This window comes from Geospiza fortis, unplaced genomic scaffold, assembly GCF_000277835.1.
Source record: "Geospiza fortis unplaced genomic scaffold, GeoFor_1.0 scaffold171, whole genome shotgun sequence".
NCBI lineage: Eukaryota > Metazoa > Chordata > Aves > Passeriformes > Thraupidae > Geospiza > Geospiza fortis.
In genome coordinates this window covers 10,042,429-10,067,620 of record NW_005054313.1, presented here as the reverse complement: position 1 = coordinate 10,067,620, position 25,192 = coordinate 10,042,429, and the positions used below count along the sequence as shown (strand labels likewise).

The window sequence follows — 25,192 nt, the reverse complement described above, 5'->3', positions numbered from 1 at the left end:
CAGCTCATCTGTGGCACTGGAAAAATGCCATGTGCTGCTGGGAGTGACTGGAAGCGTGGCTGCCCTCAAGCTGCCCCTGCTGGTGGCAGAATTGCTGAAAATCCCTGGGGTGAGTGAATCTCTTGGTGGAGCTTTGTGAAGTTGGAGTTACCCTGGTTTTGGGGAGTGATCACGTGCCTTCTGCTGAAATAACAAGTTCCTTCTTGGCGGCCACTTAGTTCAAAAATGTCTGTGAGGAGGATTCCACCTGTTTTAAAAATTTTTAATTTTTTTCCTTTCTTCTTTCTTACCATTTCATACTTGAAACAATCTTTGCTTTGGGTATTTTTTTTTCTGGAGTTTGTCCTTGTCAGACAAGTTCTCAGATGTGGTTGCAGACAGGGGTGATGCTTCTGAAACTTGAAATCTCCAGGGTATTGCAGTTTTCCAGGGGTGGGATATGGCTTTTCCAAATGTGATCCAGAAAGGGAAAACAGACCTTGCAAAACCAGAAATGGAGAACACAAGCTGCTGTATGTGTTTCTGTAGTATTTTTTTTACTATTTGTTGTCTGGAGTAACAGAGGTGCCCAGCAGGGGCCACTGGTGCCTGATCAGGGAGGGAAATGTGCTATTTTTGCTGTAGGATGAAATTTAACATAGAAAGCTTTTAGGATTTTAGAAAAGGAAGGAATATTTTGGAGCAGTGAAAGAAAAAAGTGGCAGGGGCAAGAAGGGTGCACTGAAATCTGCAGATTTATTGATGAGATTGCTGCTTGAATTTCCTTTGGGAGGCTGTACCTCGTGGGTGTCTTGAGCAGAGGCAGAGGATGTGCTGGTTTATCTCGTTGGTGTTGTCACCCGAGGTGGAAAGGGAGCTGGAGGTGAGGCAAAGGGAGGCCTCAGTTAATTTATGACTTGGCCTGATGTGATTAGTGAGGTCAAAGGTCCCAGCCTGAAATAAGAAGGACAAAGAAAAATGACATTAAGGAATGGGGTGACCAGCCCAGAGCCAGAGATCTTCTAATCCTCTCCCTCTTGAATTAACTTGGCCATTGTCCATTTTCCTTTGCTCCTGAAGCTTTCTGTCACCTGCATCCTTCTGTGCAGGTGACAGGCAGAATGCAAATTCCTACCAGACCCGTGGTAGGAACGTGGCTCAAGCCCTTTGCTTCTCTCTGAGTGTTTGTTTCATAATTAAAAGCTGCAGACAGCTGGACTCAAACTCTCTGTGCAGCCCCAGAGGTCTGTGACATCCAGTGCAGATTGTGACCACTGGTTTTAGGGCAGAAAAAGCAAAAGTGAGACATCCAGGAATTTATAAAAGCTTAATAATCAAAGTTATTTACTAATTTCTGCTGTGATTTCAAGGCCTGCTGAGTCAGTGTGACTTTCCCATGGCATTTATTGATCCTGCACCAGGCTGTTGCATCAATTCCTTTACTGCTGGAGCAGAACTTTACAAAGCAGGCAGGGCAGGAGCAGAATATGGCTTTGATACCACAGGAGATGTGGTCACAGGCTTGCAACCGGAGTGGTTAGTTTAAATTGGTGTTTTGCCTGAAATGGTCTGTGGTGAACGACTTGGCAGAGTGATTTTGCTGCTCATTAAACTTTAACACCTCCTCAAGGGTGCCAGTGGATGTGACAGCTCACTGCCTTTTGCTTGAATTGTCCTTGACTCGTCCTGGAAGTGTCCAAGGCCAGGTTGGATGGGACTTGGAGCTCCCTGGGATAGTGGAAGGTGTCCCTGCCCATGGCAGGGGGTGGCATTGGAATATCTTTAATTTCCTTTCCAATCCAAACCAGTCTGTGATCCTAGGTTAAAGAAAGGCAAGGACAGACTTTTTGGCGGGCAAAATGTTTTGCTCTTGAAGCTCCAGGATGTCACCTGGACTTCAGGTTTAAATCACACCCTGTCAGTTCATTGTGCAGCTGCCAGGCAGCCTCTGCCTCAGCCTGTAGGTGCCATTTAACAGAGGAGCTCATGTGCTCAGGCTGTCTGGAAAGATTTTGCTTCAGACCTAAGAAAACCATTAAAAAATAAAATAACCACGTGCACCTCCTTACCCTGAGCTCAAAGGGCTGTGCCAGGAGAATCCTCTATCAGAGATCAGCAGTGTTGCCTGAACATGGGCTGTGTGGTAAAGTTTGTTTTGGAGATTTGGCTTAAGCCAAAGACCTTTAACTAATCTAAACTGTCTCCAGTGAGGGAGTTTGAGTGTGGCCAAACTGCCTTTGCTGTTGAACATATCCACAGGCAAACAGAGGGTGTGCCAGGTAAATAGAATAAACTATGCAGGCTGAGAACACTGGGCTCTTCCCATTCTAGCTGGAGGGACTTGCTGAGAACAAGGGAACCAGGAGCCCACCCCAGCAGAAAACCTTCATTAGGGAGAATATTTAACTCACAGAACAACTTTCTTGGGGGCTGGTGAGATTTCAGCCACCAGCACTCAGATTCCTTCAACATCCCTCTGGAATGTTCTAGCCTGGAATGGTTGAATGCAGTGCTCGACAGCCAGAACTCTTGCCTAGTTGTGGGCTTATGCTTGGAAGAAATAAATATTTTTTTTCAATGGCAGCATTTCAGAGAGCAGCCATCTCCTTCAAACTGCACAGTGGCCTTCAAACCCCCCAAATAAATAAATAAATTTTTTGCAGACTGAGGTTAACACCTTGCCCGAAGCCTGCGGCGCAGCGGAGCGGCGATAGCACCTTTGTGGGTGTCGCTGCTTGGCTCGAGCAGCTTCCTGTGGGGTGAGGTTAGCATGGAAATAATACAGTTAGCTAATGCCTGGGAGTGTGATCTTCATGCTCAAAAACACTATGAACACCTGGCATTCCCAGTCAGGGGTGTTTCAAGAAAAACAAACATTTAGAAGAGGCAGAAAAGCAAATGTACAGTACCAAAAATGTGTCGTGCAGCTGTATTATCCTGTCACTTTTCCTTCAGAAATTGGGGGAAATTACCAGTGGGCACAATATGCCGAGGCTGGGATTTTCCACTGCTCCCAGCTGTTATCCCAGTCTCATAGGATGCATGGAGCCAACACTGCCTCGTTCCCAGTGGAATAAATGGTGCTGGGAGCTGGATTCATGTGCTCTGTCACATCACTGCTGCTGTTGCAGAGAATTTCTTGGAGCATGGAGGTTTTCAGCAGTTGATTGTAGCAAGGAGTGCACACACCAAGCACCTCCTCAGTTTTCTACCTCAAGGCACTCTTTTCCAGCAGGAGGGAGCTGCTGGTGGGGCTGATTTCTCCCCATCTCACTGTCAGATCAACAGAACCATGCAGTGGGTTCTGGGAGTTGCTGGAAGGAGCAGGTAGTGGCCAATACCATGGTAAAGGGGTATTTTTCACTGTAATCAGCAGCCTGAGGTTCATCTTCCTCATTACCAGTCTTCAGAGTGCTTCATCCATGTGTTTTGATGTTGATGGGTTTTAGGAAGATCCTTGGGAGGAATTCAGCTGGAAATTCAGCTCCGTGTCCCACATGGGCAGTCAGGGCATGCAGAGCTGACGCTGGCTGACCCTGGTATGTGGAGGACACCTCTGGTTCACTGCCTGTAGCAGGAGCTGTTGGCAACGTTTATCAGAGCTGCAGGACACATAGAAAACACACAGGGAAAAGGCCCCTTTTCCACTTGGGAAGATTTCTGCAGGAGGAAACAAGAGGCTCACCTTAGCACCTTTTGTAAGTGTGTACCAGATAAACACCTGAAGGATGGGATAGGCTGTCCCCAATAAATGAAGGTGCCAGTGGCTTTGCAGGTTTATCTGGGATTTCAGAGAGAACCCTCCTGTGTTCACCCAGTCATAGCACAGAAACCCTGTGCTATGGACACAGCTGCACAGAGGTTTTCCCTTGTGCTTGGCAGGTGAGGATCTGCCTGTTTTAGGTAGACATGAAATGAGTTTCTGGTTCCTGCAGATGCCTGTGGTGGCCTGGCCTTTCAGCTGTGAACAGGGGAGGTTCTCTGAGAAGCCACAAAACCTTCAAAATTGTCCTCAAGTCTAACCAGTGGTCTTTTTCTTTCTGCTTAGCTCGAAGTGAAGGTGGTCACTACTGAGAGAGCAAAACATTTCTACAATGCCCAGGAGATTCCTGTGACCCTCTATGGTGATGAAGAGGAGTGGCAGGTGAGTTGTCCTTGCAAATAGAAGCATTCCTCTTACGTTTTCTTGCAAGAAATCACACTTAATTATTTTTTAAACCTGAGCCAAGACTCACCCCTTGGTCTAGTAATATTTGTTTGGAATGTGGCTTTTGAAGAATGTGCTGTAAAGGAGGAGGAAGAGAGAGGCTGCCCTGATGCAGTGCAGGATTTTGTCCTGCAGCAGGCAGGGAGGGCAGAGTGGTCTCTCTCCACCCTGGGCTCAGCTACTCTGAGTGTCAGGAAATGTCAAGACAGCCACTGCAGAGCCATGGGTGAGCAAGTTTGGTGCTTGTCATGAGTCATACTTGTCATGCAGGCTGCAGCTTCATTCTCCTTAGCTCAGCTGTCAGGGCTGTGAACATCTCTGCTCCCTGTGAAACAGCTTTTTCTCCTGACTGCAGTTTTACTGACACACTTTGAGAGTCTTTGAGTATGAAGAGGTTCGTTGTACAAGCATCAAGATTTGTTTTCCCATACATTTCATCCCTGCTTTGCAGTGCTGATCTGAGCACAAGGTGCTCTCTCCTTACCCCTATTCCTGCTCACATGTGAGCATCACTTTTAAGTGGACACACAAACACCAATGGTAATGGCCAGGAAGCTTTCTGGCTGGTCCCAGGGATTGGTGGTACCTACTGGATCCCAAGGTGCTACAGCCTCAGGCAGTTATTTCTGAGGAGCCCTCAGTGGGGTGATAGAAGAGCTGCAGGTCAGGCTTTGAGGTCTGCTGGCACACTGGAGAGCAGGCGCGGAGCCCTTGTGGTGGGAAATAATCACAGAATGGTTTGGGTTGGAAGGGACCTCAAACTCATCCAGTTCTACCCTCTGCCATGGGCAGGGACACCTTCCACTATCCCAGGTTGCTCCAAGCCCCATCCGACCTGGCCTGGAGCGTTTCCAGGGATGGGGCAGCCACAGATTCTCTGGGCAACCTGTGCCAGGTCCTCAGCACCCTCACAGGGAACAATTTCTTCCACTATCCCATCTAACCCTGCCCTCTGGCAGCTGGAAGCCATTTCCCCTTGTTCTGTTGCTCTAGGTCCTTTTAAATAGCCTCCCTCCATCTTGCTGGCTCCTTCAGGCACTGGAAGGACACAATAAGGTCATCCCAAAGCCTTCCTTCTCTTCTCCAGGCTGAGCACTGCTAGCTCTGTCAGCCTTTCCTCATGGGAGAGCTGCTCCATCCCTCTGATCAGCTTGATGGCCTCCTCTGGGCTCAGTGTGACAGCCTGCTCAGCTTCTCTTTGTGAGATCCTTCACTCTGACAATAATATGGCCAGAAAGGACAGAAGTGAGTGGAGGAGGTGGAAAGGTGTTCAGGAAGCCCCAGCTTTTCAGGTGCTGCCTTTTTGTTGTGGCTTCCCGTGACTCAGAGGAGGAGCAGTTTGTGGCCCTGACACAGCCCATGCTGGCCTGTGGTTGGGTTTCCTCTGGGGAATAAGCACCTGATGCTCTTTGCTGCTTCTCAGGGCTCTTTCCCAGTTAACTGAGGTCTTAAAACCAGGGTTCTCTTGAGCAATTCAGGGCTTTAGAGAAAACAAAAATAATCACTCAAGAGTGTGTCAAGGAGAAGCTGTGGCTGCCCCATCCCTGGAAGTGTTCAGGGGTGGGATGAGGCTTGGAACAACCTGGTCAAGTGGAAGATGTCCCTGCCCATGGGACAAGGTGAGCTTTAAGGTCCCTCCCAGGCCAAACCATTCTGTGACTCAGAGAGCCAAGAGAGAAGTGCCAAACTGGATAAACCTCATCCATCATGGAGAAAGGCAACAGAACACTGTTCCCTGCAGGACTTAGGAGGGTTCTCTTTGCTGCTTTCAGTGTGAGTAGTGTTGTGCATCCTAATTAAAGTGACATGTTCAGTTAGGGGTCTGTACCTCATGAGAAGCCATTGGGCAGCTTCACATCAATGTGGAACTTATGAATCACATGGATTCCCCAGGAAATGTACCCCTGGTTGTGGCCTGCCTGGCTCAGCTGGCTGAGGGATGGAGCTCTTAGGAATAATTACAAAGCTAAGGAATGCCATGGATGGGGACAGCTCTTTGCTGTGAGGTAAAACCTGTGGTTGTCACATGTGGGAATTTCTTGTGGGGAAAGGATCTCCCCATCCTCGGATCTGCTGCTGTCCCTTAAATTCCATAAGCATAATCCTATAGGAATTCCATCAGGAATTGTGTTTCCTGGGTGGGATGGATGAGGTGTGTGAGGGTTTGGTGCTGCCCTCCTCGTGTCCCCCACAGCTGTGGAAGGGCCGCTCGGACCCCGTCCTGCACATTGAGCTCCGGCGCTGGGCTGACCTCATGGTGGTGGCACCTCTGGATGCCAACACACTGGCAAAGATCGCCAATGGCATCTGTGACAACCTGCTGGTGAGTATCCAGGCTCTGCCTACCACTGCTGCCACCCCTCAGCACTGCCCGACCTTGCCTCCATGGAACCTTGGTGCTTCTGCAGCATCACCAGCAGTGGGATTTGCACATTCTGCTCCCCTTTCATCTGCTTGTCTCTCTCTTCCCCAGCATGGTTCCCCTGCTCCTTCTCCTTCCTTCTCTGAAATCTGCTCCCCTTTCATCTCCTTGTCTCTCCTCCCCAGCATGGTTCCTCTGCTCCTTCTCTTTCCTTCCCTGAAATCTGTTCCCACTCCTCAATTCTCTCTGTCCCTCGTCTCATTTCCCAGCCCTGCTTTGTGTTCCCTGCTTTTTCTGGAGGGTGGTATTTCTTTCTGCCTCCGTCCTCTCTCTCTCTCACTCGTACACACAAACACACACTCACTCCCTTTTGAGTTTCTCTACATTTTTTTCAATGCAATCTGGAAAGACACCTGTGAGATCAGATAAAACTGTTTACTTCCTGCTACTTCACCACCTCCCTCACCTAACATAGCACAGACTTTCAGACATGCTCATGCCCACTTACCTCCCAGCCTCAGCTACAGAGGATTTTGCTTGTTCAGGCTTGTTTTTTGGTATTTAAAGGGCTCTTGAGGGTCTTCAGCCTAATCAAAAGTGTTTTTAAAGGGAGTGTGCTTCTTTGTTGGGCACTGGGGACCTTCAGTGGGGCTAAAAAGTTTGTGGCCAGGCAGTAACCACACAAAAGATCTCAGGAAGCTGCAGATCTGCGTGACCTACAGCCTTTTGGGTAAGAAGTGCATATAAATGAACAAAATCCACCCAGAGCAGATCACTGGGGATCTGAGAGAAGCCAGAAAGAGCTGTAGGAGGTTCAAGCAATGTCTTGTCCTTCTGGGTCCCTTGTGGGTTTGCTGAGGGAAGAGCTCAGGATGGATGTCAGGGATGTGTGGCTTCACAGGCTCTTGCCAATCTTGGGAAGCCTTGTGAAGGGAAGAGGCAGCTCCAGGAAAGGGAAGTGAGTGCTGGAGGTGCTGGTTGGCAGTTCAGAACAGATTCCATCAGATTTCCTTGTGCTGGGGAGGGTTCAAGTCACAGGGTATCAAAAAGGATGGGCAGGGTTCCTGTAAGGAGTCTGTGATCAGAGCTGCTCCCTTGGAAGCTCCTTTGTTTGAAATGCTGCAAGGCCTGGGGAATCCGATGGACACTGCACTAAGAACAGCCAGCTTTATCTTTCCAAGGGAATGAGGTGATCCTGGGATATCTGGAAGCACACAGGAGCTGCCAGGTGCCTTGTAACCTGCCAGCATCTCCTGCAGCAGCCCATATGTGCTCATGCTCTCCTCTGTTGTATCCTGGAAGCAGCACTGCTTCCCTTACAGGGAGTTATGGATCCAGCTGGCATTTCATGTCAGAAAGACTCATTGCCAACTTTCAGTGTTCAGCTTTGTTATCTGAAGTGTTGCCCTGGGGGTGTCTTTGTAGTCAGTGAGATCTGTGGCCACCTCTCAGCTCTTCTGTGTCCCACACAGTCTGTACACATCCTCTTCCAGCTTGGTCTGCTCCAGCCTGGGCTGCTGGCTGGAGCAGGGCGGGATTCATCCTCTGCCTAGCCTCCCTCATCTTTCCTGCCTGTCAGAGATGAGCTTGGCTGGAATGTGCTACAAATTAATCTCAGCCCATGGGTTAATCCAGCTGCACTGACAAGACAACAGGCAGGCTGGAAAGGTGCAGCAAAGGGATGGGAAGGAGTGAGGAGATCCCAGCCCTGCCATGGCTTCTCCTGCAGACATGTGTGATCCGCGCGTGGGACCTGAGCAAGCCCCTGCTCTTCTGCCCAGCCATGAACACGGCCATGTGGGAGCATCCCATCACAGCTCGCCACGTGGAGCAGCTCAAGGCCTTTGGCTACACGGAGATCCCCTGTGTGGTGAAGAAACTGGTGTGTGGAGATGAAGGTCAGTCCTTTTCCTGGCTCCTGCCCCTTCCCCTGCCCTGTCCTGGAGGGATGTGCTGCCTTTTGCTGTGTGGCCACAGAGATGTTGAACTGCCACGGTTTGTACAAACAGCCTGAAGCTTTGCCCTGTGTTATCCCTCCTCATTAATTTTTAAATAGCCTTAAGAGCTTCCAGCTGAGCCTGGTACTGAAGAAAGATGCTCATTCAGGAAGAGAGGAGATCAAAGAGAAGGAAGGTTCCTGTGGCAAGATTTACCAGCCTGGGATTTGGGTGTCCTGACTTTGCCCTCTGCTGGGACTGGGGGCTGTTTTCATTGCGCCTCAGTTCCTCAGCTCCATCATTGAGATTAAATCTTGTCCCGGAGTGCAGACAGTGAGAAAAGCCCTTTGCAGATGTGGCTGGGGGTGTAGCTGGACACATATTTAACATTTGTTGTTGTTGTTGCCTGGGTTACATTTTAGCCTCCCAAACGAGCTGTGATTTGGGGTTTCAACACCAGAGTTCTGTGAAGTGAAAGAGGGGTGTGGAGGAAGTGCAGACTGAATACATTTAGGTTGCAGTGCTAAGAAATAATGGTCTCATTTGAGTTTTAGTAGCTTGCTTTAAGTTGAGGTATTTTGACTTTTGGGAAGGGTTTTGATACAAACCACTTGGATGAATGGATTTGCTTTTTTATTAAAATTTCATTGAGCAAATCTCTGTAAAACATGCCTTAGTTCCAGCCACAGCCTGGACCTACTTCTGTGTAACAGCCCTGGCTCCAGCAGGATTTTAACCACCCTCTCAGTCCAATAAACAGTCTGTGACAAAGTTAGGCTGTTAAAATGTCCCTTGCAATTAAATTCTAGGCCTGGCTTGGTTTTGGAATCCTTAGGTAGGTGCAATGCCTCCATGGCATTGCATTTTGGAACTGAAAACTAAAAAATATTTACAATTAGGTAAGTGTAGTCAAGTAACTGAGACATCAGTTGAAACATCCTAGATGATTAGCCTTCCACTGGGATTTGAGACACGATGACATCAAATTTCTTCATGTCCAGCTCAGCTGTCTCAGCTGTGAGAGCAAACTCCTGAAGGAGCTTGGAGGAGAGGGATGCAGGGATGGCAGGAGCAGCCTCATCTGACTGGACTCCACTTGTGCTCATGAGTCAATTCCAAACAAGATCTTCCTGATGGCAAACACCAGCGCTTCTCCTGGCAGCCTGTGGGGAGATTATGGCAGGGTGGCAGGGCACTAATGGATTCCATCTCTCTGAAGACCAAACTTGTCTCCACAACTGACTTTTTTTCACCCCTTCCCCTTTTCTCAGGCCTTTCACCCCACAGCCTCTTCCACACTCATTTTGGTTTTGTGGCTTCCATCCACGCAGGGGTTTCCCTGGTTTCCACACAAGCAGCATGTAGCAAAGCTGACATGTGTGGTGCAGGAGAGACTCAGTTTGCACCAGCTTTGTCTGTTGATGTTGTGGTTTGTTTTGCTCTAGGAGGTTTCTCTTCCTCACCCTGTGTGGTTGAGTCTCACCTGAAATGCACCAGATCCTTACTGCCCTCAAGTTTTATCTGATGAATTTTTCTCCTTTAGTAAAGTGTGGGTTTAGACAAAATCCAGCTAAAAGAGTTAGAATACCAAACTGAGTTTCTTGACTGGATAGTTTCCATACTGCCATTGTCTTCATCATCCTTGACTGGATTTCTAGAGCCTGGCAGATTTCCACCTGTAGGCCTGAGCTGTTCTGTAAGAGTTTGCTTTGCTAAACCTCAAAATCCAGCACTGAATTGCCAGAGGTGTTGGAGTAGTGGATGGTGGGGGAAGAAAGCAGGCCTTGGAAGTGTTCTGGAAGGGTGTAGCTCTGCCAAAGCATGCAGAGGGAGTGTCTCTTGTCAGGTGCAGCTCTTCTCCCTGAGCTTAGGAGGGCAGAAGGGTCCAAATCTGCCTGCAGCTTGTCCACAGGATGCTCCAGACATCCTGGGATTTATAGGTCTGAAAAAGACGAAAACAGCATTTCCCAGAACTAATTTCTGCTGAGCGGTAATTTATGAGATCAATTAGCCAGCAGGATAAAATACCAAGAGAAACTCCTTTTCAGTCTTCTAAGAGACAAATACCTGTGGGAGAAGCATCTTTCCTCAGCTCCAGGCAAATTAGAAGAGTGAATGGCCTCAGTTGCCAGTGCTGAGTTGAGCACACAAGGTTAGACAAGATGATTTAATAATCTCAGGCTTTAAAATTCTGAACCTGAGTTTAAAACTTCTTCGAAGGAAAGCAGCAGCACAACATAGATTAGATGTTCATCTGGCAGATAACCAGGCCCAAAGGAAAAGCCTTTCCATTTTGTTCTGTCCAGCACTCAGCCTTCTCCAAGAGTTGCTCCCAGGATTCAGGCTGGTGGGAATCCACAGCAGCTTTCTCTAATGGAGGTCCTTTCTCACAGGGAGTGGTATGGATTTGTCAAGTCCTTTGTGTAGGCAAAAACTATTTCAGAAAGATTCTGAAACCACACAATTTTGAATTGAAATATACCCTGGAGAAAGGAGGTGAGATAGGGAATTTTGCTCCACACACTTTCTTTAGGTTGCCCCCACCCTGGATTTCACCATGTGGTTTTGCTCTTGCCCTGCAGGCCGAGGTGCCATGGCAGAAGTGTGGACCATCGTGGAAAGAGTTAAAAGGATCCTTGAAGAACGGGATGTGCCAAGGCAGAGCTGATGTTTTGGCATGTAAATGGTGGTTTTGTGCCTTCCTGATGGTTTGGAGATAAAGCCAGCAGGAAGCTGGGCTCAGCTGCCCTGGTACCATGGCATGCATACCTTTAGCTGCTCTCCAACAGCAGGAGCCAACGTTGTCTTCCAGCTGGTGCCAAACTGAAATGTGGTACCTCACCACAGACTTTCAAAAACCAGAGCCAAGAATGTGCTGCTTTAGTGTGGAAAACCCTGTGGTATTTTGGGAGTAACTGTTCCTGAGGCTGCTCAGCCCCCAGTGCTTCACACCTGCTCTGTTCTGGGCAGGCTGCAGAAGGTGTTTGGGCTCCTGTGGTTCTAAAGAGGAAAAGGCCCTGCAAATTCTGGTGCAGGGTAATTGCAGTCCCTTCTAGCAATGGCAGCAAATTCCTCCCAGCAGGAGTCACTGTCCAAACAGATTTTCCCTCTGGGAACTTAATAAAAAAGAGTTTTTAATCCTTTCCCTGATGAGTTGGCTCTTGTAAGTGCTTTGGCCAGTATCTTTGCTAAGTTGTGTCTGCTTAGGGTTTTTATCAGAGAAAAAATTGGCTGAAAGGAGCTCTGCAGTCCTTTTGCCCTTTTGCAGCTGTTTGGAGAGGGATGCAGGTATCAACCTCATTCCAAAGTGCCTCCTGCCTGAGCATCTGGGTGCCCCAGCCAGGAAACAAGCAGGCCAGACCCTCATGGAAAGCCAAGGCTGCGTGTTTCCCATGGGAATGAAGTGAAACTTCACTTTAATGACCTTTTCAGCTTGAAAATTTATTGCCTGGCATGAATAAATTGGGAAATCCTGTGCCCTTGCGGGCCAGACCAGGAAGGGCTCCCCCAGTCCATCCTTTCTTGGGAACATGATCTTGCTCCTGAGAGGACTGGGAGCTGTGGAACATACTGCTCCAGCAGAGCACTGCTGACATACAGAGTTCATTTTTGACTAAACCCAAACAAATTTGAGGCCTTGGGTACAGCATGTGCATCCTGCCAGTGAGGGAAACCTCCAGCCTGCTATGCATGAGGGAAGAGGTCACTAGGTTAGGTTTGCTTAACTTACCCATCCCACACAAATAAAACCTCTGAACCGTCCCTGTTTTGGCTCTTCCACTGACAGAAATCCACGTTGTCACAATTTCTGAGAAGGATCTTGGTGTGAGCAGAGCTTGTGGCTCACATAGAGGGCTGGAGTGGTGGTGTGGCTGTGACTTCTGCATTTTGCCAGGATTTATGGAGTGACCTGCATCATTTGCTCATGTTCTCAGCCTCTCAGAGGAGGCTTAAGCCTTAAGTGAGCTCCCTTAAGCTCACTGACAGTAGCAGAGATGTTTCTGGCTTCCATGACTTCTGATGTGAATGGTGTTTCTTCTGCTCACAGGACAATGTGTGTTTTGGCTGCTACAACTGGCACTTGTCCTTGGGATCTGTCATAGCTATCTCCTGTGCCTGGAGTTGTTTATCCTTCCTCCTGTTCCCTGACTTGGCAGCACAGAAAATCCAACAGAGATTCCTCTATCCCAGGGCAAAACACCACATTCCTGATAAGAGCCTTCCTCTCTTCCAAGCCTGCTTTGCTGCCTTCAGCTGCTCCAGAAATGTTGACAAGTGATCTTCTGCACAATTGCTGTGCTTTTTCATTGGCAGCAGGTTGTGATAGCTTTCCAGGCTGGGATAAACCTGTGCCCAAACCACCTTTCCTTCAGGGCAAATAGAAGAAACAGTTAAGCTCCTTCTGGGAGGCAGGAGCAGCTTCCAGCCTGGCACAGGTAGAGGTCCCCACACGTGGCCAGGGAGGCGCAGCAGCCCTTAGGCAGGAGCTGCTCCCTGTGGAAAAGGAGCAGGGATAGAACTGGGGAAAGCCCTGTCTGCTTGAGGAGGTGACTTTGGGACAGTGTTATTGTAGGATGAGGCTTGGGTGGTGATGGAGGACCTGATTCCAAACAGGGGCTCTGTGCCAGCTTGGGCAATAGGCACTGCCAGACTCTCCTTAGTCAGTGAGGTCACCAAGAGGTGTTGAGGGATGGATCCCTCAGGGCATTCAGGCTTCCACCTCCATTCCTCACGGCTCTATGTGTGACCCAGGTTCACAGGGCAGGCCCAAGACACTTCCCATGAGCTTTTTCTTTTCCTTCAGCTCTTCTTTTTGAGCCACATGCTGATTTTTTGTTTCGCTTTCCCATGAAACTGTGGGATGACTGAGGCAGCACTCCCATGAATCCTGCTGTGTTGCAATTTCATTCATCCTGCTTAAAACTGTTTCTCTCAGCATGGCTTGGGAGTGATAAAGAGCCAGGACAAAAGCTGAGCAAAGGGAGCAGCCCACCTCCTTTCCTGGACTTGCACATGCCTCTCATCCCTGGCTCTGGCTGCTTCCCCCCATCCCAAACTCCATGGGATTCCTTTGCTGCTTGGATTTGGGGAGCACCAGAGGAGGATGGAGATGCTGTGGTGCTCTTTTGGTCTGGCTTTGATCAGTAGTTGACTCCCCAGCCTGACTTGGGATGGGAATTGCATCATCTCACCTGCCTGTTCCATCCCACTCCTCCATCTTGGGAGCCTACAGCAGGAAAAGAACATCTGAAAAAAGTGACAAACCTCTCCACATTGAGCCTTTGAGCAGTGGTGTCTCTGTGGTGCACCTGGTGCAGTGGCTTTGCACGCCAGGGCTCCGGATTTGACACCTCTACCCCCTGGGCATGGGGATGCCGCCCACTCCAGATCCCCAAAGCACGTGAGGTGGCAGGAAGTGGCTTTGTCCCCAGCCACAGCCCAGCCAGGCACTGAGGGAGGCCAGGGGTTGCCACAGGGTGACAGATCAGCAGTGGCAAGTGAGAACCGGAGGTGTTGGCAGGTTTTTTCCTTTCCTTGCGCTGGCAGGGTTCAAAACAACACCATGAGACACAGATCTTCCTCCTGTAAGAGGAGTGACAGTGGAAAAGGGACATGATCCAAAGGGATAGTGGTGGTTCCAACCTCTGCCCTCATGTTTTGCTTTCCATGTGCTTAATTCTTTTGTCTGGCCAGCCCTCCTGACTTGGGAGATGCTGGGAAGCAGCTGCATGACCCTGACTGGTGATAAGGTGGTTGCCAAAAGACCAGCAGGGCTGGGCACAGACTCTTTGGCACCAGCAACACAGATAGCTTAACTTTGGTGGGGCAACCTCCCAATTAAAATTTGCAGGTGCTGGGTTCTTCTCCTGGCCACCTGCCTCCGTGGGTACTTGAAAAATTGTTTCCAGGAGTAATTGAGCTTAATTAGAGCTTGAATTCTCTGGAGCTGGGATGCTCAGAGATGCACAGGGGACTGAAATAATCTGATGGGGCAGTTCCCTGCTAGGTCTCACTCTATCTGAGGTTTTATTAATGGGATCTCATGTTGTCCTTTAGATGGAGATGGAGTTTTTTCTCTGGGGATGCTGGATTTGGTGTTGTACCTCACTTTTCTGACTCTCTGGGAAAATGGGATAAAGGGGATGCAATGACCAAAAAGCCTTTGTGCTGTCCAAGGAGATGGGGAATAAAGGTCACTTTAGTCATCACAGTAAAGATAAAATTAATATACTCTTGACCACAGGTTCCTGGGATCCTAAAGGGAAATGGGCTCTGCATGGAGACTCCTAAAATGGGGCTCAAAATCAGACTCCAGCAAGTGTGATCACAAAGACCCCTCAGTCTGAAATTGAGGAGTGCCTGGGTACTCCCTGTCCCATTGCTTTCAGCCCCTGGCATGTCATCATTGCCCACTGCCAGCTGTGGGGGGAGAGCACCCCAGTGACTCTTTGTCCCTCTGGTCCCACAGGAGTATCCAGAAAATTCCCCCCCATCCTTCTTCCAGCACTGGGTGAGCATGCCAGGAGAGGCAGTGCCAAAACAAGCTGGGGGAGGGCCAGCACAGCGATAAAAGCTTTATAAAAGTATTTATTCCTCCGTGGCTCCTTGGATGGCTGGAAGAGCCTTTCCCCAGGAGAGCTGTACCCCCAAGAGCAGCCTGAGCCCCCAGGCCTGGCTCTGCTCTGTCTCGCTTGATTTCCACAGGGTGCTTGGGTGGTTTATAGTTTAGGAGAAATATGATTCATGAACTCCAGCGTGATAAGGATGAGGGAGGAAAGAAAAGCCACGTCAACCTGAAGGAATGTGGCTGGTAGAGAGCCCAGCCTGTGGCTGGCAAAAGCTCTGGGAGAGAAGATCAGGCATAAAAAGGGACAAGATGAGAACATGCGCCTGAAAAAATAGCTGAAAGCTTCCCATCCCTGCTTCAGGGGCTCTTGTCCCCCAAATGCACTGCAGCCTGAGGCCATGGGATGGCTCCAGATAAACTCCATGGACATGGGTCAGCCAGACTTCCTAACTGGGGATAATTGATGGCTCAAGCTGCTGTGTTTGCACTGGGCTGACTGTGCTCCCAAGGCTCCAGGCCACTGCTCTGCTTCCCTGAGGATCAGGAACCAGCCTGGGTTCTGGGAGCCGTGGCAGCCATCCCAAAGCAAGCTCCTGAGGGGAGCATTGTCCCTTTGTCCCCCTGCTCTGCTGGGCAGCTCCCTGTGCCTGCTGGGCACATGGCTTGGGCAGCCAATGCCATGCCGAGATTTCCTTCACCAGTGGGAATGAGGGTGGCAGGGAAAGCCCTGACCTGGTTCTTGCTGCCCCCTGTGCAAACACACCACGTTTGCCATCCTGGCAAACACAGCTCCTTTATAAAGGCAGCAAAATTTGGCTGTGATGAGAGAACACGGCCATTGTCAGAAAGAATTCCAGCTCTGGGATGTGCCAAGGCACACACAGGCAGACCTCTGCCCCCTGTTCCCATCCAGAATATCCTTCCTGAGGGCGGGGAGCTCCTGCTCTCCCAGCAGCATCCCCAGGGAGTCTGTATCCTGCATACCCTCGGGGTGAGTGTGCTCTGAGATGTGCAGGGTGGATGTTATTTACAGCAGCAGTTTTCATTGATAGCAAATCGCTCTTGGTGCCGGGAAAAAGCTGCTGAGGTGCTGGCAGGGTGCGGGCAGATGCCTGCAGCCCGGGTCCCCCGCCAGTTGCCTCGGCACAAAGTCAATATTGACCCAAAGCAGAACAAAGCCCAGCGCGTCCCTCCAGCACCGCCTCTCTGGGCCGGCTCTTTAAAAGTAATCAGCATTAAATTATTGGGTCTGCTGGGGCTTTGTTGGAAGTCAAATACCTGGGAAAAGCCGTGGAGAAAGAGAGCTCCAGCTGCTCTGCTTCTTACTCCTCACCCTTCTCTCCCTCCCCTGACCCAGCATCCATCCTCTCCCAGAGCACCCATCCAAGCTGGATCACTGCAGGGAAGAGACATCACTTCACATCCCTGTCACATCCTCAGCTCCTCGGAGGGCACTGTCGTGCCAGAGCCGGGACATGGGAACTGGCAGCACCCCAGGGAAATAAAAACTGAAGTGCTTTGAAGGCTTGGCCTCCGAAGCGGGAGGGTGGTGGGGTAGCGGAGAGGAACCAAAACCCAGCGGCAGAGGAACAGGCGGAGGGCGAAGGGGAAGTGAAAGCAGCTGTGATTACTGAAAGCTCAGATGTGAAAGAGTGGGAGCACTATCTCTGGGGCTCTCACTTCCCTGTCTGTGCAGGTTTTCTTGGCTTGAGGCTATTTTTAACCCCGTTCCTGTCTTTGCTCATAAATTCCACCCTGGGGTGGGTGGGGAGGTGAGTGCCACATGTGCCACCAGATTTTGGAGTCTGGGGACTGCTGAGCATCTCTGTATGGTGGGGTTTGGGGGGGGGTCACCCAGCGCTCCTGGTCTGCTGAGTTTTGGGTCTGTTCCCTGCCAGGGATGCAGATATATCCAAGCTGCATCACCTCTCTCCATCCCCTTTCCATCCCATGGCACCCTGGGCTGTATCTGCATGTTTGGCCTCCAGATAAGGAGGTATTTTAGTCTTTTAAGCAGACTCACAAATATGTGGTCCCTGTCCCCAAATATTTTCTGCAGGACTGAGTACCTGGTGGTGGGGCAGCCTGTGGTGTTTGGGTACATCAAGCACCTCAGTAAAAGCCTTTTTAACGTGGAACACTGTCACCAGGGGTTGAAAGAGCTCCTAATCTGGTGTGAAGCAAGGGTTTTCTTTCTCAAAAACTAACTAGTGATGCTTCCTCTAAATGGTCCTTATCCCTGCAGCCTCCATGCTTAGTTTTGGTTAACAAAATTCTGCAGGGGTGTGGATTTAAGCGATTTAACAGCACTAATTAAAACCGTGCACACCCACACACACCCACACACACCTCACCCTTCCCCATCCCTGGAAAGAGTCAGCATAACTCAGCGGTGACCTCGGCTGGGCTGTGTGACTACTGTCCTCTGTGGGACCCCAAACCTGGGCTTAAAGTTAAGCCTGGGATTAGAGGCTGTGCTGAAGCCAGCAGGGCGAGTCCCTCCCTGTCCTGAATCAGCAGTGGCTGCACAGGGAAGCCCCAGAGCAGGCAGGAGGGAGTCTGGCAGCTCCTGGGGTGTTGGATGCTCCAAGGAGGGAGCTGGCCGAGGGTCCCCTGAGCTGCAGGGGACAGAAACCTCAGTGAAATTAACACCACTGCAACTTGGTTTTAACCCGCTTAAACCTCTGTGCCTTGTCCTGTTGTGGAAGAAGCATCCTCATTCTCCCCCAAAATTCTCCCAGGGCTGTCTGCCTTCCTTTTAAAGCCTGGTTTTTCTCTTCCCTCTGCTCTTTTGATGCGGCTGGGTCGATTTACCGCAGTTTAAGGACGGTATAGTTTCCTTTATACCATCCTTAAATTCCATGATTAACAGGTCAATGCAGTCAGTCCTGTTCCAGGGATGGGGAGGGAGGCAGCTCCTGCTCCGTGCTGAGGACGGGATGCAGAAGTGTTAAAAACGGGACCACACTCCTGGTACTAAAGTGATTTCAGCATTTATTTTAATAAAAATAAAGGCCTAAAGCAGGGGGGCCCGAGCAGGAGCGTTCCCTCGAGGATGCTGCAGCGCTGGGATTGCTCAGCAGCGATGGCCCCGGTGTTCCCGGTGGAGCAGCACAAATTCAGTGGGTCAGACACCCCTTTTTATCCTGTTTTTTGTCCCTTTGGATTGGTTTCTTTTTGGATTCTTCATTTGCATGAAGGTTTAAGGCGCTTGATTGGCCATTGCAGTTCTGTCCAGGCTGGCTCGTTTCGCTTGGGGGGTGGTGCACTTTACTGAGGTGTGTTATGGTACTTTTTATAACTACCCTTTTAACCCCTTTTACAATATAATAACCAAACTAACAGTACGTGTTTAACAATTATCAACTATTTTACAACAGTTTCTAACCTATTTTTAACAGAAGGAAACATCTGGGGACTTTCCCTTTGAAATAAACCAACACAAGAAAGAAAGGATAATATAATTAAGTGGGGGAAGAGGCAGAAGAACAGTCACTCCCTGAAACCCAGCCCCTTTCATCCCGCAGGGAGATCACAGGCGAAGCTGGGTCAGATGTGCTGGAACACTTCCAGGCCTGGAGTGTTTAAATAGAAAGGTTATGTATTTGGGAGATTCATTTCATCTCTTAATTGGTTGTTTGTTTGTTTACATGACTCGGGAGCTCTTTTCTGGTGTTTGCTTTGCTGGCTCACTCAGCTGCTGAAAATCCCGGCCGGCCGCGTCCCCACCCGGCCAGTGGCGAGCACGGGGCTGTCCTTCGCTCCGGCTCCTCCCTGTGCCCCCTTCCCATGCTCCCGGAGCCAGCGGCCCTCCCGTGGCACCCAGGTGTGCGGCTGGGATGCTCCAGCTGAGGCTCCACCGTGCCAGCATCTCCTCTTCCCTTGTGGAAATCAGGAGATGGTGGGGATGGACCCCTCTGAGCCAGGATTTGAAGCTCTCCCTCTCCCGAGCATCCTCCCAGGCCCAGCAGAGGATGAGATGCAAAACGCCACGGGTTTGGGGTTGGTTTTCTCCCTGGTTTTGGTTCTCAGCTGGCTTCAGCCTGCACAAAATTTTGAAGCAAAATCAGCTTTCTCCTACCATGGCTCTGGAGAGGAGTTTTAGAAATACCTGGAGAAGTGCAACAGCTTCTCTCTCACCCTCCTCTCTTAGCTGTATATGCATTTTATGCTAATTTTCTCCTGGTTTTATCTCGGTTTATGTTAATTTCCCCGTATCCAGGCGTGCCCAGACAATGAGCACAAGGTGCCCTGGGGCTCTTTGGCCCAGCGGGTGTCCTGGTGGCAGATTGTCCCCTCCACCTCGTGCTTGGATGGGACAACCTCTTTCCATCCCCCTCCCTGGAGCCAGTGGATCTTTATCTCAGCCTGGCATCCATCCCTGGAGGGGAGAGGGGAAGCTGCTCCTGGTTGGGCAGATAAGGAGCAGCCACCCAGATGGATCAGTGGGATGACCTTGGGAGGAGCAGCCTCGGGGCGATGGGGAAGCCGACGATAAAGGAGGGCATCGTGCCCAAGATGAGCTGGCACCACCACCCTCGAAATGAGGGAAGTGTTTCCAAAACAGGCGGGCTGGCCCCAAAACACCTCCCAGCTCCTGCGGCTCTCCTGGAACTGATGTCAGCAGTGGCCACGTGTGTTTGGGAGGAGCTGATGGGCGTCAGTGCAGGAATGTGAGGAGCTGGGGCTTTTTTTCCCATGGGTTTTTGGGTTGCAAATGTGTTAACATCTGGTTTTGGTTTTTTTTTTTTTTTCTTTCCAAAATCAATCCCTTTCTCAATCGTTGCTGGATGCAGAGGAATACACATTGCTAAGAGCTAAATCAGAGCCTCTGCTCCTCCTCCTCCTCCTCTCTCCTTCCTCCCTTTGAAGTCTACATCAACACTGATAATTAAAACCACGTTGGGAGACGTTTATTGATTTATTCTCTGGAATTTCTTTTTCCTTCTGGACTTGTGAAATGCTGTCATGGAAAAGGACTTCTCCATGTGCTGCCCACACGTTTTTGTGGGGATATGATGGAGATTCTAGGGAAGGCACTGTGAAAAATGCCATTTGTTTTTGTTAAAATTTTAGAAGTTTAATAGTAATGAAAATAGTAATAACAATTAGGACAGCAAGAGACAATAAAAAGCAAAGAATTACGGGCATGGGGTGCCTGGCACTCTGCCACAAAGCACACTTTGCCAGCAAAGGATTACCCCTTAAAAGCAATAGCCTATTGCATATTCATAGATCTCATACATGATGCAAACATTCCTTTCAAACTAGGGGGTTTCTGCTTAATTTCAGCTTCCCCCGCATCTTGTAAATCGACCTTCTTTGTTCCTCGAAGTCTGAGCTTTCCTGATAAGGAGGCAATAATTCTTCTCTTGGGATCTTGGTGTCTGTTGCTGTTATCTCTATCCACATAGGATAATGTGAAGAATTTCTTGATTATCTTTTCCATTCCTTGAGCTAGGAATGGGAAAGTACACAAAATAATACAAAAAGTATCTTGCATCACATAGTTTCTATTTTAATATTATGCTATAGCCTAAAAACCATATTTACCACACTACTTAAAAGAGATTAATACAGCACTACTTAAAAGAGATTAATACAGCATAACTTTCCAACATAACACATCTAGTATTCATTTTAATATTTGCAAAGAGCCAGTCATATAATATGCATTTTTCACAGCACCAACTTACAGCCATCCTAGTGATGGTGTCTCCAAGCTTTGAGGCTGTGAGAGCATCCTGTGCTGCCTCCCCAGTCTGTCCCCAACCCCTTGGAGTCAAATCCAGCAGGACACAGCCCCAGGCCATCCCCTGAGCCCCATGAGATGTTTGGAGCAGCAAGGAGGTCAGGAAAGCAGGAAGCCTCCAAGCTGGTGCTGGCCTGAGGTGGTGGGATGGGAGGACAAAAGGCTGTGGGGGATTTTTCCCTTTTGCTGCAGGGTGTTGGGGAAAAAAATGTGTCAGGATGTGGTGATGGGATTACCCAGCCAGGGCCACCGCTGGGTAATGGAGCCTTCTGCAAAAATTCATCATTGTTTGGGGCTGAAAAGTCCTGCTGGGGCTAGAAGGCCCAAGCTGGAATTGTGAGCTGGGAATCACCTTCTGGAGAGCAGATGGGACCCTGCCCTGAGCATGGTTCTTCTGCTGGTGCTGAGCTTTGATGAGAAAGTGCTCAGTGGGTTTTGGGACTGTGGAGAACAACGAAGGCTCATCCAGGATTTTCCTGGGCTGGGATTTATGTATGCCACTGGCCAGCTGATGAAAAGTCTGGAAAACCCAGGACCTGCCATGTCTTGCAGAGCCACTGGCTTGGCGTAGGCAAAGCCCAAGCCACTAATTACCTGCCTGAGGACAAAAAACTTGTGGATTTGTGTTTTCTTAGTGTCTGATCCAAGGAGGTCCCCATGCAAGTGGCACCAAGAGTGCCCCAGGGAGATCTGGCGTCCTTCTGGAGAACATGCAAAGCAGGAAAAGCTTTGAAAGCCAAGAGAAGGAGGAAGAGATCCCTGAGTGTCACTGAGCATCTCCTCCAGGCCTGGCTGATGCAATGTGAGCCCTTCCAAAGGCTGAGAAGCCCTGGGAAGTCCCCAGGAACTTTGGTGGCATCAAGGCCAGCTGCCAACTGGGGCTGGGGAGTCCCCAGCCCAGGGGCAGATGCTGAACTGGAGCCAAGCTGTGGTTCCCTGTGGGAAGGGCTGATCCAGCTGCTGTGGATCAGATGGCATCAGATATCCCTGAGGGAGGGTCAGCCAGGAGTAAACCTCCTTTTAACAGGTTTCCATGAGCTGCAAGATGATGAGGACGTGGAGCTGGGTTGGGGAAGAGCAAGGCAGGGGGTCATTTCAGCCCTAACCCTGAGCAGCCACTCCTCTCCTCTCCCTGGCATGATAAAGCCATCCCTGAACTGGCAGTGGGGTTTATCCACCACCTCCTCATTCCCAGCCCTATTTCCTGTGGGTTTCCACAATAAAAACCCTGCTGAGGGAACTGGGGTCAGCCCCAACATCAGTGTCCCCGTAACAGAGGGATGGAAAAGGACAGATTGTGCATCCAAGCAGTCAGCTGGGGGATGTCCTGTCCCACACTGGGCTGGAGAAGGTCCTGCAGCCCCATCCAGGGATTCTGCAGCAGGCACAGCCAAGAGCCTCACTCATTTATTGTTATTTTCTTTTCCTTTGCAGGCACTGAAAATTGCTGCGTGGGAAGAGAGGTGTCTGAAGGTGATGAATGGCTTTGCTATGTTTGCCAAGGAGACGTTTTCCTTTGATGGGCACCAAAACACCTGGGCTTGCCCTTCCTGGCTGGAAGAGTGAAATTCCCTAAAACAGCTCAAAAATACAGGCCAAATCAGTAGTTTCAGGAGAAGAGGAAGGCTGGAGGTGCCATTGCAGAGGTGGGGAGAGGCCAGGCTCAGCAGTCTGAGGTATGTGATGTCCATGTGCTGCTTCTGTCCCAGCCAAGGGGATTTTCCAGTGACCTGGATGTGAGCAGGGCACACTCCATCCCTCCCACCAGTCCTGGCTCAGGGGAACTGGGTTAGATAAGCATCCCTGAGCCTGGAGGAGGAGAACCAGACTGGGATGGAGGCTCGCAGGTCCCAGGGATGCAGCACCCCAACCTCAGCTCCTTGGTTTGCGTGTTGAAGTCGGGGTTTTCCCATAACAGGAAGATTGTGGTGTTGCCTCTGCTTCCTTGGAAGAGGAGCATGTGGGCTGTGAATCATGCCTTGGATAGCAGGAGATCTTCAGGGCTTGCTCCCTGCTCCTCTAAACATCCATCCATCCATCCATCCATCCATCCATCCATCCATCCATCCAAAGCCACCCCACCAAACCCAGGTGCTCCCTGTCATCCCAAGCTCTCTGCCACTGCTGCTTTCCTCCCTGAGGGTGGCATCACAGGGATTTGGGGCTGTGGATGTTGGTGCACATCATTTATCCTGGTTTATCTGCTCTGCTTGGGATGTATTTTTACTTTCTTATGGTATTTCTGAGGAGCAGAACCCAGACAGCTGTTGGGCTGCAAAAACTTCAGTGATCTGGCATGGATGGATTTCTTCAGAGAAATATTTTTAAGCAGGGAAAAAAAAAGAGACATATTTATAATATTTATTTATTTTTAATAGCTTTCTTTTTGTTTTTTTAAACTTCTTAGCTGGTTCTTCAAGGCATTCCAGCCCCAGCAGCATCCCGTGGTGAGAAGTTCCCTGGATGAGCATGCAGCCTTAGCTCACCTCTGCCAGGGCAGGGACCTGGCACTGGAGCATCACCAGTAATTTTCCACCCGTCTCCACGCTGTGGAAATACACCCAGGCATGGAAAAAGCCTAGAAGGGAATAAAGACACTTGGCCAGTAGAGCTTGGCCAGCTCCCAGCTCAAGGAACAGCTTCAGGTTCATCCCCAGCTCTCCAGTGCTTGGCAGGCTTGGCTGTCTCAGCTCCTACAAACGGGACAGGCCAGCAATATTCCTGCCAAAAGCCCGGGTGCTCCTGCTCCAACAGCTCCCTGCACCCACGGGTTAGCTGCAAGACAAAAAGGGGGGAAAGTGGCCTTTTTCTGGGGTTTGGTTGGGATTTTTTCCTTCTCACCGCAGAGAAAAGGAGAAGGAAATACTTGGCACGGAGGGTGGAGCGCAGCGAGGGGGAGCTTGGGGACAGCGGGGATGTGGCAGTGGGAGGCGAGTGGGCCCTTTATGAGGCTTTAATTACTCCAGCCAAAACCCACATTAGCCTGATGAGTGAAAAGAGGTTTTTACGAGGGCAATAAGATGTCCCAGCCTGCCGGGGCGGTGATTGCCAGCCCGTGGCCTCGGGCTCTCCGAGGAGCCGCTGGTGCTCCTGCTGCAATTCGACTCCAGCTCGGCAAGAGGGTCCGGCCGTTTCCCAGCCTCGCGGTGCTAATCCCTCTTACCTCAGTGGTGCAGCAATAACCCCAGGAGCCACCACCACCTCCCACTGCCGGCGGCTGCAGAGCACACCGTGTTCCCAGACAAGGCTCCTCACACCCTGCACAGCCCCAGCAAACAAGGGCGGCTTCCCAAATCCCACGAGGATTCTTCCCCCAGCAGCTTTCCTTGGAAAACACCCTCGAAGAGTCACTGTCCCGAGCCCACTTCCTTGAAAACTCAGGTTGCTGTGAAAATGGTGGTGAAATAGGCTGGGAAGGGGGCACCAAGGGCAGAGTGACCGAGGTCTGTGATATCCTCATGAGTCCACAGAAGATAAGTGATGAGAGGGTGATGACTCACTGCCTCTTGTATAAAATCCAATGCATCCAGCATGTCCAAAGATGTTTCACCATAGGATTTCTCCTGACAGGAGAGGATGAGGGTGGCTTCAAAAAGCAATTCCTGGAAGAGGAAGCCACCCAGGACACCAAGACCACTCACTCTGCTGGGTGTAGAAGCTCACTGAGGTCTGATCTGATGTTTTCCTGGGATCCTCTGCTTCAGCCGATGGTTGTGGAGGAAGGAAACCCATCAGCAAGGGTTGCTCCCACATCCAAGGGACAGGGAGTTCCTGGGGAGAGGCTGGCCAAGGGTTGGCCAAGCTGCAGGGTCAGGACTGGCAGGCCTGAGCAGAGGCAGGAGGGGGTTATTTGGAAGAGGTAGTTATGAAGGAAACAAGATATCTGCTTTCCTAAGGTGCCTGAAGGGAGCTGAAGACACCAGGATTTAGTCCCTGGGAAGAATGAGTCAGTCACAGGGGTGACCACAAGGATCTGTTATCACAAGGATCTGTTATCGGTGGAAAATCTGTGTCATGAGGGCATCAAAACAGCTCCTTGTGTGCCAGAAAGAAGGGGGAAGGGGAGGAAAAGAGGACAAAGATCCTCAGTGCCAGGCAAGGAGAGTTCTCTGTCCCCTAGCCCCTCTGGGATGGTGGAGGAGGGGGTTCAAAGCTCTGTGTCCTTCCATCTGAGAGCTTCTTCAGCCCATCCTGGCAGCCCAGGGGCTGGGGGAGCTGCGAGGGGAAGGTCTCATGCTGACAGCACCACGGAGCCAGAGCTGGGCCCAGTGTGTGTTACTCACCTTGAAACTATGTGAGTAAACAGAGAAGGCTCCTCTTCCTGGTCCCACCTGCAATTAGGCTGCAGACTGGAGCAGAGGAGCCTGAATCCACCCTGGCAGATCAT

General features: G+C 50.2%; 1 protein-coding gene and 1 long non-coding RNA gene across 2 annotated transcripts in view; both read left to right on the top strand.

Moving 5' to 3' along the window:
* Positions 1 to 4: 4 nt before the first annotated feature.
* On the top strand, positions 5 to 11,538 carry PPCDC (phosphopantothenoylcysteine decarboxylase; the record flags this gene model as incomplete). The annotated part of the gene is made up of 5 exons (XM_031055926.1): positions 5 to 109; positions 4,028 to 4,123; positions 6,381 to 6,509; positions 8,278 to 8,446; positions 11,068 to 11,538. Coding segments are annotated over 5 exons (585 nt in total), but the record flags the coding sequence as incomplete, so codon positions are not given.
* Positions 11,539 to 23,561: 12,023 nt separating this feature from the next.
* LOC115947762 overlaps positions 23,562 to 25,192 on the top strand; it is a 7,290-nt gene continuing 5,659 nt past the window's right edge. The window contains exon 1 of the long non-coding RNA XR_004081615.1: positions 23,562 to 23,575. This is a non-coding gene — a long non-coding RNA (uncharacterized LOC115947762). The remainder of the gene's footprint in view (positions 23,576 to 25,192) is intronic.